Source organism: Megalobrama amblycephala, unplaced genomic scaffold (assembly GCF_018812025.1).
Source record: "Megalobrama amblycephala isolate DHTTF-2021 unplaced genomic scaffold, ASM1881202v1 scaffold500, whole genome shotgun sequence".
Lineage (NCBI taxonomy): Eukaryota > Metazoa > Chordata > Actinopteri > Cypriniformes > Xenocyprididae > Megalobrama > Megalobrama amblycephala.
Window position 1 is genome coordinate 43,597 of NW_025953415.1, and position 15,614 is coordinate 59,210.

Consider the following 15,614-nt stretch of genomic DNA (forward strand, 5'->3'; position numbering starts at 1 on the left):
GGTGATCTTGAAGCCACTGAGATGAGTAGTGTCTGGTCTAACTGTACGAAGTGCTAAAATATCAGGTTCACCTTTCAGCTGGAGCTGCTGGACAGCAGTGGGTAGGATCATGGTACGCTGCGCTCCATCATCTAATATAGCATAAGTCTCCAATGTCTTTGTTTTATGGTGTAGCAGCACTGGTACTACTTTCAGGAGGACTCTGCCTGATGTAATGGAAGGTAAGAGGTAGATACGGCTCTCAGAGGTAGCTGATGATGTGTCAGTTGCATGAGTTTGGGCCACACCATGAAGCACTTGAAGGTGAATACCACCACAGTCACTGCAGGGTTTCTTTAGGTTGCATACCTCAGGCGCATGGGAACGAGCACATTTCCAACAGCACTTCCCCTCTGCGATCCTCTTGCAAAGTTCAGCAACTGACTGTTCTTTGATATTGCTGCATCGAGTGATGTAGTGGTCTTTGCTGGCACAGAAGAGTTAACTTTGGGTGAAGTTCTCTTCCAAGACACCTAAGGACTGAGGGGAGTGGCTTTAGCCTCTGTGGGTGCTGCACCATGCTATAAGGCTGTACTTTGGCTTCTAGGTTTAACCACAGTCTTTTCCTTTGCACTGCTTGGGGATTTCTCATATTGGTAACGTTGCACTAACCTACTGGACAGTCTCTGTTGCTGAGCTTTGACTTGGAGCCATCCAGCGAAGTCTTGTAGGTTGTATGGGTTAATATTTGGGGAATTGAGCTTTTCTTGCAGCTGGAGAAACTCTTTGAAGCCATCTCTTAAGTACTTGGGCAGCTTACTGAGCAAGCGATCTACATGCGAGCAGCAGTTCAACTCCATCCCTCTGGGTCCCTCCAAAGATAACAGCATACTCACTAAGAGGTGAACACGGAGAGCAAAACTCTGGAAACTCCAAGCGTCATTTGGCTTGACCTCTGGTGCTGTGAGGATTGCTGCTATTTCGGTCTGAGCCAGCTGGTGTGGTTGACCATATTGTAACTGAAGAGCTTGCATAGCTGCTGAGTATGGATATGGATGATGACGGCAGGATTGGCCAATCATCTGTGCCTCAGGCAGTTTGAGATGTTCCAGCAAAATGTGGTACTTGTATTTCTCATCTAGCTCTGCATGAGGTTCCAGAAGGTTATCCAGTGCTAACTTCAGGTTAGCGAATTCCCTTTCGTTGTCATTCACAAAATCAGGAATCTTTGGCTGGGGTGCAGCCTGCAAAGGGCGGTGAGGCACAAAGTATTCTGGTTGCTTCAGTGGCTGGTTCAATGACTGTAAAGAAGTGCCTGCAAGGGTAGGAATGTTCATGACAGGAACTGAAGCACTGTGCAGAGTTTGAGGCACTGACGCTCCTGGAAGCATTGGAGTATATTGAGGAATTGAAAAACTTGATGCAGGTGGAGCAGCGACAGGTTGTCGTGGGGAAGGTGCCACTGTTGTATAGACATATGGCAGACTGGGATGCTGGTAGGTTGGTGTGGGTGCTACTAGCTGTGGATGCACCTGAAAGGCTTTTACACCATCCTCATAAGGGGGAAACTGGTTTGTGTACAGTAGTGGCACAGTCTCTGCTCTCGTAGCATGGGGCACAGTGGCAGGTAACGCACCAGATGAAATTGGTGAGTACAAAGGGAGTGAAGTGACTGGCTGTATTGGTACGAAACCGGGTTCGAAGTGCTCAGCCTCTGCAGCAGGTGTACTAGCATTCAGCTGTGTGGCACTCACATGTCTCTTGGCATGCAGCTCAATGTCAGGTGATTGTGATGAAGGGGTAGAATGACATGAGGAATGCGGAGGTGAAGAAATTACTGAAGGGGACCTTGGTGGTGTTGTGGCAGGCTTTCCACTTTGATCCACCTCCTCGTCCTCTTCTCTCAGGAACGATGTAATATGTTCCATCAGCTCTTTGCGTCAACGCTGTAGTTTTTCATACTGTTTCAGTTTATTGTGAAGCGCAGCCATATCAGCAGCCTCATCCTTTTCCTTATCAGAAATGGACCAAATTTTTTTTCTGGAGCTTGTGTCTGGGTGTTCACTCTGGCTGCAGACTGGTCGTGACTGGCTAGTGGGGCTCACTGCGGCTGCTGCTCCTCTCTGCTCCGCTGGCACCTCTGCTGTAGGTGGGGAGGAAATTGCAGGTCAGTGATGGCCATAGTCAAGAAGATACTCCTCCAGATGCTTGGGTGTGCGGCGATGCCGTGAGGGCCTGTCTGACGTCTCAGCATGAGGTAGAGAGGTGGCTTGCTCTTCCAATGACATCACTACAGTAGTCAATAGCTCCGGCTCGAAGGACCAATGTTGACTAAAGTGGAACAACTTCAGTCAAAAGTGGACGACTTGGAGAACAGAGGTCGACGAAAAAATTTGAGAATAGTTGGCCTACCAGAAGGAGCGGAAGGCTCCGGTCCGCTTGCGTCGTTTCTCCATTCATCCATTCCGAAATGGCTAGACCTGCCTGCAGACTCTCTCACCCTGGATATCGAATGGGCCCACAGATCTCCTTCTTTTGCACCTAGCAATACGAATTCACCCCCGAGGAGCGTTCTGGTTTGCTTTTTGCGGTTTACAGAAAAAGAAACTGTTCTGAGGGCAGCGCTGAAGAAGACAATTACCCACGAAGGCGCGGAGCTCCGGTTTTACTCAGACTTATCCTCCAGTGTCCTGCAGAACCGTCACGAGTTCACCTCAGTTGCCAAGATCATGGTATCTCGTGGCTTATATCGCGGATTCGCCTACCCTGCCCGGCTCAGATGCTTACATCTGGGGAAGATTCGCTTGTTCGATGATCCGAACTCGGCTAAAGCTTTTTTGGACTCACTGGACAGATAACTTTTTTTTTTTTTTTTTTTTTTTTTTTCTCTCATCTTTATCTACAATGTAAGTGTAGTAAGATCAAAGTTCGTCTGGAAGGAAGAGGACGGAGTCGGCGATTGACTGCTGACTGAGCTTTATTCAACAACTCAAAACTGTTCAACAGAAAGACTGTGCATCGCACAACAACAAAATAAATAATCCACAAAGGGCTTCACTCCAGTATCGCTGTCGTGGCCAGCGTCTCAGTCAGCAGTTCCCCTCTCTCTCTCACACTCCTGCTTCTCGCGGCGTTTTATCCTGTCTCCGCGCCAATTACTGGAATGAGAAACAGGTGTTCGTGATTTACATTTAACCCGCTCACTTACCAAGCCTCTCCTGGCGCTTTCTCCTGCTGCAGACCTCGCTGAACCACGCCCCCCTCGCCACAGTAAGGTACTCTATTTCTCAGAGGATTACTCTTTTTTTTGAGCCCAACAGACTTGTAAGATAAAAAGTGTAATGTTAGCCTTTTTTCTCATTTTCTTTTCTTTTCTATTATTTTCTATTATTACTTATTTATTTTATTTAGACCACGACTGTATATTGTTGTTTTTAATATTCGTTATCCAGGATTTTTTTTTTTTTTTTTTGAAGGGCATTTAAATGTTGTTGGCTCATGCGGTTGCTATACTTCCACTTTTTTTTTTCTTTCTTTCTTTTTCTCATTGGGCTCAATCATTTTAATTACGTATTCTATTTTATAGTTTATGTAGGAGCGACTCTTGAGGGGGCTATTTTTCTCAGTGGCATTAGTATGATGACATGTTTATTTACATACATCATCTCATTCTGTGACTTTTTGATGTTCTTTGTGCCCTATCGTTTGGGATGGGGCCTGGGGGGGCGGACTTTTCTGGGGTAATTCATTGTTCATTCTGTGGTACTGTTCTGTTCAAATTGGTGTCTTCTTTGTGCAAGATTTACGTTTGTCAGCTCATCAGCATCTTAGCATTTTGTTTTTTGTTTGCATGCATGATATTGTCAAGTTAGTAACTTGGAATGTGAAGGATATCGGCCACGTTGTAAAGAGGAAAAATAAATTCTCAAAAAGGAGCATGTATCCATTGCTCTTTTAGAGGAAACCCACTTATCAGCTTAAAAGAGACTGGGTGGGTCAAATATATTACTCTTCTTTTACGTGAAATAGTACAGGGGTAGCAACTTTAATTCACAAGAACATCCCATTCAGTCTGGATTATGTAGAATCTGACTCTGAGGGGAGATTTGTATTAATCTCTGGCTATATTTTTGGAGTACATCTCACTATTGGAAATGTATATGCCCCAAATATTGAGTGCCCCAGTTTTATATCTCAGACAGTTTTGCAGTTTAACCGGTTTTGCAGAAACCTGGGGTTCTTGGGTGGTGATTTTAAATCCACCCCACAGACCATGATAGGCCACAAATCCTCCCGTATTTTACGCAATCTCTGTAAAGATTTAGGCTTAGCAGATATTTGGAGGGAGCTACACCCGAAAGACAGAAATTACACATTTTATTCTCACCCTCATAATTCTTATTCCAGGTTGGATTATTTTTTCGCACCGTCCGATTGCATTCACCAAGTGAAATCCTGTTGTATTGGCCCTATCGTTCTGTCTGACCACAGTCCTGTTTATTTGGACCTTGAGGTCAATTTGTCCATTCCCAAATCTAATTATTGGAAGTTTAATGTTTCACATCTGAACAATGACGATTTTTGTATGTTCCTAAAACAGAAAATAGTCAATTACTGGCAGGACAACCAGAACTCTCCTGTTTCTTCAGCGACAAAGTGGGATGCTGCTAAAGCGGTGTTACGGGGCCATATTATCTCCTATGCCTCTTTAGTGAGCAAACTCAAGACCAAAAAAAGGAGAGAATTAGAGATCGAAGTGATTCACTTAGAAAACCAACACAAACAAATGCCAAATCAGATCAATTGGATTCAGCTGAACAGAGCCAGAGTGAAACTAAATTTAGACCACACGGAGCATATTAAGAAATTACTGTTAAATTAAACCTAGTCCTCTACTTGCATATCAACTCAAAAAAGCACAACAAGAAAGAGTTATAATAATCCAATTTTTATAGGACTTTATACAAATCTGAGGGCTGTAGTTTGAAGGGGGATTTATCAGACTATTTGCGTAAAATTTCTCTTCCTGTTGTTTCTGAAGCAAACAGAACTTTTCTAAATGCCCCCTTTACTAAAGAGGAAATCTGGCAAGCTATTCAATCCATGCAATCAGGCAAAGCTCCGGGCCCAGATGGGTTTTCTCTCGAATTTTACAAGCAATTTTGGAAGGATATTAGCCCAATCTTAATGCCTGCGATTAATGATCTTTTTGAGCTAAATTCACTGCCCGATTCTTGGTCCTCTGCTGTTATCAGCCTCATTTTGAAAAAAGACAAGGATCCTTTGGATTGCTCCTCCTATCGCCCCATCAGTTTATTGAATGTAGATTACAAAATCGTGGCTAAAGCAATGTCCCAACGCCTTGAATCCATCCTTCCTTTTATCGTCTCGCCAGATCAGACCGGGTTTGTAAAATCTAGATATGGCTCTGATAACATTCGTAAATTACTGAATATTCTAGATTATGTACATATGACCAAAGATCCCACATTAATTGTTTCACTTGAAACAATTAATGTGGGGGGGAAAAAAAGGCGTTCGACAGGGTGGAGAGGCCTTTCCTTTTCGCCGTATTAGAGAAGATACATTTAGGGCACAATTTTACTAATTTGATTAAACTTTTATATTCCCAGCCTATGGCGGCTGTTAATACGAACCAGCTAATGTCTAGTAGATTTCCTGTTGGTAGAGGCTGCCGCCAGGGCTGTCCACTCTCACCCCTTTTATTTTTGTTGGTCATTGAACCTCTGGCTGTGGCAATGAGGGCCAATACAAGTATACAGGGTATTAGAATTGGCTCAGATGAGCATCGTATCTCTCTATATGCCGACGATTTGTTATTATATTTTAAATACCCAGAGACTTCTGTTGACACAATCCTTTTGATTATTGGAGAATATAGTATATTTTACGGGTATAAGATCAATCTAAATAAATCTCAGGCCTTATACTTGTATGCTCCCCCCCCCCAAAGCTGCTTTGGGCTGTCCATTTCATTTAGCTCCCTCAGGTTTTCAGTATTTGGGAATAAATATCACACCCAATTTGTGTGATCTATTCAAAGCTAATTACACCCCATTAGTTACCAAAATCAGTCAGGACTTGTCCGATTGGTCAAATCTCCCCATTTCGTTTCTGGGCAAGATTAACGTAATTAGGATGAACATCCTACCCAGGTTAAACTTTTTATTTCAAAGTTTGCCCTGTTACTTGACTGCTGCTTTCTTTAAAAAGTTAAATTCCATTACATCAAAATTCATCTGGAATAAAAAAAAAAAGCCTAGACTCAAATTTTCTATCTTACTGAAACCCAGAGAATAAGGAGGGGTTGCACTCCCTAACTTCCAGTTATATTTTTGGTCTGCCAGATTAAAAATATGATAAACTGGTTTCTAAATAGAATAGATTCTCGGTGGGCAGGGATTGAGGCCTTGAGATGTTTCCCAAATTTGTTGTGTACCCTACCATTTATTTACAGTGTACATAAAATTGAATCAGTGTCCAATATTTTTATGGTATCAAAACACTCTCCTGGCATGGAAAGATATTTTGAAGTATTTGAATATTCCATACATCCTATCTTTGAAGTCTCCTATTTTGTTTAACATTGACTTACCCCCTGCTATTCAGAACATTGGTCTTCGATCATGGAGACTGAGGGGAATTCAGGAGCTGGACTAGTTACTTGACAAAGGCAGCTTGAAACCATTTCAGTTGTTAAAACAAGAATTTAATTTACTCAATAATGATTTCTACAAATTTTTGCAATTACGACATTTTCTGGAATCACTTCTAAAGGACATACGCTTGGATCTTTCTGATATAGAAAAACAATTGTACTCTTTCTCTCAAAAGGAAGATCTCTGTTTTTTATACTATGCTATCTAATGTTGGCTCCTCCTCCTTTGACCCTCTGAAATTGGTATGGGAAAAAGACTTTGGAACGAATCTCAGTGACGAGGACTGGCTTTTGGCATGCTTAGTCCCCAACTAAGCAAGCCAAAGGCGACAGCAGCAAGGAACCCAAACTCCAACAGGTGACATCAGGTGGCAAACAAGTGGCAAATAGGTGTTAAAATGGAGAAAAAAAAAACCTTGGGAGAAACCAGGCTTAGTCGGGGGGCTAGTTCTCCTCTGGCGAACAGTGCTTTGTTACGAATCAGGTTGCTATCATAAATCTGATAGGATCGCAACATTCAAAGTATTTATTTCAGTTCCATCCAGTTGAGGATCGTATTCATCACGCCGGTATGGACGGTTTGTTGAGGAACTGTGCTACTGGCTGTCATGTCGATGAGGCCTTCACAGTGGATGATCTAGTCAACTCGATCTCTGCTGATACTTCAGGCTGCGTTGTGGTCGTGTCCAATTGAGGATCGTATTCATCATGCCGGTATGGTCGGTTTGTTGAGGAACTGTGGCACTGGCTGTCATGTTGATGATGTCTTCACAATGGATGATCTAGTCAACTCGATCTCTGCTGATACTTCAGGGCTGCGCTGTGGTCGTGTCAAGGCGCAGGTCCTTGGTCTCAGCTGGTTACGGCCCGGATCCGGTTGACTACGGTAAACCTCGGGAAAAACAGAAAGACTAATATTAGCATAGATGCCATTCTTTTTCTGATGTAACGAGTACATCTGGTGTTATAGGAAGTGTTCCCGGTTCCGGCTGACCTAATTTATGCAGCCTAATAATCCTTTAACGGATTTGAAAATATAAATTGATAATGTGTTATGTGTATGCCAGGTTAAAGAGATGTGTTTTTAGTCTAGATTTAAACTGACAGAGTGTGTCTGCATCCCGAACAATGCTAGGAAGATTGTTCCAGAGTTTGGGTGCCAAATAGGAGAAGGATCTACCGCCTGCGGTTGATTTTGATATTCTAGGTATTATCAGCTGGCCTGAATTCTGAGATCGCAATAAACGTGAAGGACTATAATGCATTAAGAGCTCACTCAGGTACTGGGGAGCTAAACCATTTAGTGTTTTGTAAGTAATTAGCAAGATTTTAAAATCTATACGATGTTTAACAGGAAGCCAATGCAGTGATGACAGAACTGGGCTAATATGGTCATACTTCCTAGTTCTAGTAAGAACTCTTGCTGCTGCATTTTGTACGAGCTGTAGTTTATTTAAGCGGGAGGAACAACCACCCAGTAGAGCGTTACAGTAATCTAGCCTTGAGGTCATGAACGCATGAACTAACTGTTCTGCATTTTTCATTGTCGTAGTTTAGATATATTTTTAAGATGGAAGAATGCGGTTTTGCAGATGCTAGTAACATGGCCTTCAAATGAAAGATTGGTATCAAAGAGCACACCCAGGTTCCTAACTGACGACGAAGACTTAACAGAGCAGCCATCAAGTGTTAGACAGTATTCTAGGTTACTGCGTGAAGTAGTTTTTGGTCCAAAAATTAGAATCTCTGTTTTTTCTGAATTTATTACTAGGAAATTACTGGTCATCCAGTTTTTTATATCAGCTATACATTCTGTTAATTTAGCGAATTGGTAAGTTTCGTCAGGGCGTGAAGAAATATAGAGCTGAGTATCATCAGCGTAACAATGAAAACTAACGCCATGCTTCCTAATGATATCTCCCAAGGGTAGCATGTACAGAGTGAAAAGCAACGGTCCTAGTACTGAGCCTTGCGGTACTCCATATTTAACTTGTGATTGATATGACATCTCATCGTTTACTACTACAAACTGATAACGGTCAGATAAGTATGATTTGAACCATGCCAATGCAATTCCACTAATGCCAACATAGTTTTCGAGTCTATTTAGAAGAATATTGTGATCAATAGTGTCAAATGCAGCACTAACATCCAGTAACACTAATAGAGAGATACAACCACGATCTGATGATAAGAGCAAATCATTAGTAACTCTAATGAGAGCAGTCTCAGTACTAAGGTACGGTCTAACTGACTGGAAATCCTCACAGATACTATTTCTTTCTAAAAAGGAACATAGTTGTGATGAAACTGCCTTTTCTAGTATTTTTGACAGAAAAGTGAGATTTGAAATCGGCCTGTAATTGACTAATTCTCTAGGATCAAGTTGTGGTTTTTTAATAAGAGGTTTAATAACAGCCAGCTTAAAAGTTTTTGGTACGTATACTAGTGATAAAGATGAATTAACAATATTAAGAAGAGGATCTATGACCTCCGGAAGCATCTCTTTCAATAGCTTAGTCGGTATAGGGTCTAACATACATGTTGTTGATTTTGATGATTTAACAAGTTTAGACAATTCTTCCTCTCCTAAAGCAGAAAATGAATTGAATTTTTCTTCAGGGACACTACAATGCACTGTCTGACACAATACTGTAGTAGACGGTTGCATGGTTATAATTTTCTCTCTAATATTATCAATCTTGCAAGGAAAGAAGTTCATAAAGTCATTACTGCTATGCTCTTTGGAAACATCAGAAGTTGAAGCTTTATTTCTTGTTAATTTAGCCACTGTATCAAATAAATACCTAGGGTTGTGTTTATTTTCTTTTAAAAGTTTTGAAAAATAGGCAGATCTAGCAGTTTTTAAGGCCTTTCTGTACTCAATAATTTTCTCTCGCCACGAAATGCGAAATACTTCTAGTTTTGTTTCTTCCAGCTGCGCTCCATTTTTCTAGCTGCTGTTTTTAGGGTCCGAGTGTGCTCATTGTACCATGGCGTTGGATTAATGTCCTTAATCTTTTTTAAACGCAAAGGAGCAACTGAGTCTAATGTGCTGGAAAAGACAGAGGCAATAGTTTCTGTTGCAACATCGAGGTCTTCTAAGCTGTCTGGTATGCAAAGGTGATGAAACTGATTAGGAAGATTATTTATACAGCGATCTTTAGTGGTAGAAGTGATGGTTCTACCATATTTATGGCAGGGAGGCAGTTTAGCCTCTTTGACTAAATGTAGTATACATGAGACTAGATAATGATCTGAGATGTCATCACTCTGCTGCAGAATTTCAACGGCATCAATATCGATTCCATGTGACAATATTAGATCTAAAGTATGATTACGACAATGAGTGGGTCCTGACACGTGTTGTCTAACACCAGTAGAGTTTAGAATGCCTGTAAATGCCAATCCCAATGAGTCTTTTTTATTATCTACATGGATATTAAAATCACCAACAACAAGGACTTTATCTGCAGCTAGTACTAATTCTGATAGAAAATTGGCAAATTCTTTGATAAAGTCTGTATGGTGTCCTGGTGGCCTGTATACAGTAGCCAGCACAAATCTCAACTTACATAATGTTACGTAAAGCACCATCACTTCGAAGGAATTATATTTGAAAGACTTCTGGCTGATACTGTAAATATTACTATAAATTACAGCAACACCTCCCCCTTTGCCTTTCTGACGAGGATTGTGTCGATAATCATAACCTTGAGGACTAGACTCATTTAAAGTAATGTAATCGTCCGGTTTTAGCCAGGTTTCTGTCAAACACAGCACATCTAGATTATTGTCTGTGATAATATCGTTTACAATAAGTGCTTTGAAGAAAGTGATCTAATATTTAACAATCCAAGCTTTATCATTTGTTTATCATTATTATCTCTATTTTTTTATTTGTTGAACATCAATTAAATTTTTACCATTGAATGGGTTTGGAAGTTTTTTGTTTTTACTAATTCGGGGTACAGACACAGTCTCTATGTGATAATATCTAGGTGTAAGAGTTTCTATGTGTTGGGATTTATCTGACTTCTGTAACGTGAGGCAGCTAGCAGACGGTCGGTTTAGCCAGTCTGTCTGCTTCCTGTCCTGGGCCCCAGTTTGTCATGTTTCAGCTCTAAGACTATGTGCCATATTACTAGAGAGAAGAGCAGCACCATCCCGGGACGGATGAATACCATCTCTTTTCAACAGGTCAGGTCTGCCCCAAAAGCTTTCCAATTGTCTATGAAACCTATATTATTCTGCGGACACCACTTAGACAGCCAGCCATTGAGTGATGATAATCTGCTAACTATCTCATCACTCCTACGAACAGGAAGGGGACCAGAGCAAATTACTTCTCCTGCCATTGTACTTGCGAGTTCACACACCTCTTTAATGTTAATTTTAGTGATCTCCGACTGGCGAAGTCGAACATCATTTGTGCCGACGTGAATAATAATTTTAGAATATTTACGATTAGCATTAGCCAGCACTTTTAAATTTGCTTTGATGTCAGGTGCTCTGGCTCCCGGCAAACATGTGACTATGGTGGCTGGTGTCTCTATTTTCACGTTCCGTGTAATAGAATCGCCAATAACTAGGGCACTTTCAACAGGATTCTCAGTGGGTGCGTCACTGAGTGGGGAGAACCTGTTTGATGTTCTTACTGGAACGGAAGAGTGGTGTTTTCCGCAGCTAGGCAGCCTCACCATTACCCAAGTGCCCTGCTGCGTGGGCTCTACAGCCGGAACCGAACAATGTACAGAGTTCACTAAGCTAGTCGCATCCAAAACAGTATCTGAAGCCCCTGCATTCTATCCTCGATTAAAGTTTGGATGCGTGTCTCTAATTCTGAGATTCTCTCTGTCAGCCTGACTATTTCCCTACATTTATGACATGTAAATCCCTCGTCGCTGACAGAGAGAGCTATACTGAACATGTGACAGATGGAACAGGAAACAGTTCTGTGAGAGGATGACATGACTCACCGTGTTTGTAGACTGATCCGATCCGAGTTACCACAGCTGTTTGATGAACGCGTTGATTGTATGATGAATGACTGTATATACTGACATAAGACACCTGTACCACAGTTTTGTTATTGTAAAACTGTAAAAAATAATAAAAACGTATTTATAAAAAAAAAAGAAAGAAAAAAAAAAGATAAGCTTATTAATATAGAAATCAGCAATTTCTAAGATAGGCCTACATTTTGATTAATATTATTAAATATTATTAAATTAAATATCTTTGTCGAAAGAATTCCAGGCGCAGTTCACTCTTGTCTATTCTGATTGGTTAGCACGGTAGCTCGATATAATAATACACATCCGATCGTCTAATCGCTTGAATGTCTAAAACCGTAATACACATACAACTGACAAAGTTTAGTGAAGACGCAAGGGCAAGGCTCACCAGTTTCGCGCGTCTCTGTGTTGACTCTGCGTTCACCTGCATGTTGACTGGACTGGGCGGAGTCACTTGGCAACACGCGCGCTAGTCTGTTTTTAGGTGGGAAGTATTATAAGGATTAAAAAAGACGAAATAACCGACATGGGAAAATTACGTCGGTTAGAGGTTCTGAATTTCGGTTTTAATTACTTTTCGATTAAAGGTGATAGAGAGGATTTTTTCGTCGACTGAGAATCCAAAGACTGTTACTGAGTTTTTGAAATGAGCGCATGCGTAAGAACAACCCCCCTCCTTCGAAGGAACGCCTCCCAAAACTCGTAAACACTCCTATTGGAACACGAGTGTTTACCACCGGCATTCGCTGTGTTGTGTTAGTGGATTCATTATGTCAGACTCACCACAGGTAACTCATAATCTGCAGTTGTTACTCCTGTCTCCGGATAAAAACATCGCATGCGGCGCCTGTGGAGTGTGGAAAGTTACTGGAGCGCGCAGCCGCGCTCGTCTCTCACAAGGAACGTCATGGCAGTGATTGACAAGCCAGTGGGCCAATCCGCGCACGTCTCTCACAAGGAACGTCACGGCAGTGATTCACAAGCCAGAGGGCCAATCGTTTACGCGATTGGCTGATGTTTTTAAGGCCCTACCACGTGCACAGATGATGTTTATTAATATTATTCCTTTCAGTGCACCTAATAAATAGTCTTTTATCAGTTAGTAAAGACAGTTTCAAGTAATATTGCAAAAATGTATAAAACAAAACTTCCTATTTAGCACCTTTAATCGTCCAGCCCTACTCCTCAGTCACATGATACTGCAGGACTGAGAGTCACATTGAAATACACACTTTCACACAATCAACATTTCAGTCTCTTGAGTTTAAACAGACTCGAGCTCGACACAACTGAGAAATGAAGAACATGCTGGATTCATTCTTACTGTTCATCACGTTCATCTTTCTGCATTTACACTTTATAAAGTATTGTTTTTAATTTTGTAAATCACACACACACACACACACACACACACACACACACACATACGATCATGTTTTGTGCTCTGTGACATTTCAGATCTCAATGATTTATCACACGTATTCATTTGTGGTTTAAGTTTGTATTTTCTATTTAATAATGGATTCACTGCTAAACTGATCTGAATTGAGAGAGTGAAGAGTGTGTCATTGTTCTCTACAGGTTGAGAGATTGTGGAGTCACAGATGAAGGTTGTGCTGCTCTGACTTCAGCTCTGAGATCAAACCCCTCACACCTGAGAGAACTGAGTCTGATTGGGAATAAATTAGGACATTCAGGACGTGAACTGCTCACTGATCTAAAGAATTCTCCACATTATAAACTAGAGACACTGCGGTAAGTAATACTTTCAAATAAATATTCACGTTTTCATATAGCTGAACATTTATATATTTATATGCATATTTGGTCCCACTTTATATTAGGTGTCTTTAACAACTATGTACTAACATTTAAATTAATCATTTAGTACAATACAATGTTTTTACATTGTACTTACTGATTTTTTATTTTTTTGCATTTTCGTCACACTTTAATGTTTTAGATCATTAAACAAAATTTAAATATGAATCAAAGATAACACAATTAAACATAACATGCAGTTTTTAAATGCTAAGGTTTTTATTATGAAGGGAAAACAAAATCCAAACCCACATGGCCCTGTGTGAAAAAGTGCTTGCCCCCTAAACCTAATAACTGGTTGGGCCACCCTTAGCAGCAACAACTGCAATCAAGCGTTTGCGATAACTCTGTTACAGCACTGTGGAGGAATTTTGGCCCACTCATCTTTGCAGTATTGTTGTAATTCAGCCACACTGGAGTGTTTTCAAGCATGAACCATCTTTTTAAGGTCATGCCACATCATCTCAATAGGATTGAGGTCAGGACTTTGACTAGGCCACTCCAAAGTCTTCATTTTGTTTTTCTTCAGCCATTCAGAGGTGGACTTGCTGGTATGTTTTGGATCATTGTCCTGCTGCAGAACCCAAGTTCGCTTCAGCTTGGGTTCGCTTGGGTTCGCTTCATCATACTGTTGGTATGATGTTCTTTTTCTGAAATGCTGTGTTACTTTGACGCCAGATGTAATGGGACACTCACCTTCCAAAATGTTCAACCTTTGTCTTGTCAGTCCACAGAGTATTTTCCCAAAAGTCTTGGGGATCATCAAGATGTTTTCTGGCAAAACTGAGACGTGCCTTTATGTTCTTTTTGCTCAGCAGCGGTTTTCGTCTTGGAACTCTGCCATGCAGGCCATTTTTGCCCAGTCTCTTTCTTATGGTGGAGTCATGAACACTGATCTTAACTGAGGCAAGTGAGGCCTGCATTTCTTTGGATGTTGTTGTGGGGTTTTTTGGATGAGTCGTCGCTGTGCTCTTGGGGTAATTTTGGTCGGTCGGCCACTCCTGGGAAGGTTCACCACTGTTCCATGTTTTCGCCATTTGTGGATAATGGCTTCACTGTGGTTCGCTGGAGTCCCAAAGCTTTAGAAATGGCTTTATAACCTTTTCCAGACTGACAAATCTCAGTTACTTTCTTTCTCATTTGTTCCTGAATTTCTTTGGATTTCAACATGATGTGTAGCTTTTGAGGATCTTTTGGTCTACTTCACTTTGTCAGGCAGGTCCTATTTAAGTGATTTCTTGATTGCAAACAGGTGTCGCAGTAATCAGGCCTGGGTGTGGCTAGAGAAACTGAACTCAGGTGTGATAAACCACAGTTATGTTTTAACAGGAGACCTACTGGCAGACAGGTAGGAGGTCTCCAGGGCAGGCTCTGGTGCGGAGTTTGGGGCTGTCTCGGGCTCTGGTGCGGAGTCTGGAGCTGACTCTGGCTCTGGTGCGGAGTCTGGAGCTGACTCGGGCTCTGGTGCGAAGTCTGGAGCTGACTCGAGCTTGAGTGCGAAGCAACCGGCGGAGGCTTCGGAATTCCAGCTGCTCGTGCTGACGTCAGAGGTGGATCGTCCACACTGGACAACAATCCTCTCCGTTCTCAGACGGATTCAGAGACGTGACGTGACTGGGCGATCAGTGGAGACGTGACGTGACTTTGGGTGATCAGCAGAGACGTGACATGACTCTGGGCGATCAGCGGAGGCGTGACGTGACTCTGGGCGATCAGCGGAGGCGTGACGTGACTCTGGGCGATCAGCGGAGGCGTGACGTGACTGTGACTTGACTTGGTTCAGGAAGTTTAACTTGGACTTGATGTGGCTCAGGTAGATCAACTGTGGCTTGACTTGTCTCACGAAGATCAACTGTGACTTGACTTTGCTCATGAAGATCAATTGTGACTTGACTTTGCTCATGAAGATCAACTGTGACTTGACTTTGCTCATGAAGATCAACTGTGACTTGACTTTGCTCATGAAAATCAACTGTGACTTGACTGTGCTCATGAAGATCAGATGTAACTTGACTTTGCTCATGAAGATCAGCTGTGATTTGACTTTGCTCATGAAGATCAACTGTGACTTGACTTTGCTCAGAAAGATCAGCTGTGACTTGACTTTGCTCATGAAG

The 15,614-nt window shown here is 41.7% G+C and overlaps 1 protein-coding gene across 2 annotated transcripts in view; it reads left to right on the forward strand.

The window, feature by feature from the left end:
- LOC125261832 (NACHT, LRR and PYD domains-containing protein 5-like) overlaps positions 1-15,614 on the forward strand; it is a 44,787-nt gene that overhangs the window by 26,202 nt on the left and 2,971 nt on the right. For both annotated transcript variants that reach the window (XM_048180382.1, XM_048180383.1), the window contains one exon: positions 13,258-13,431. In XM_048180382.1, the coding sequence (XP_048036339.1) occupies positions 13,258-13,431 (174 nt within the window). The remainder of the gene's footprint in view (positions 1-13,257; positions 13,432-15,614) is intronic.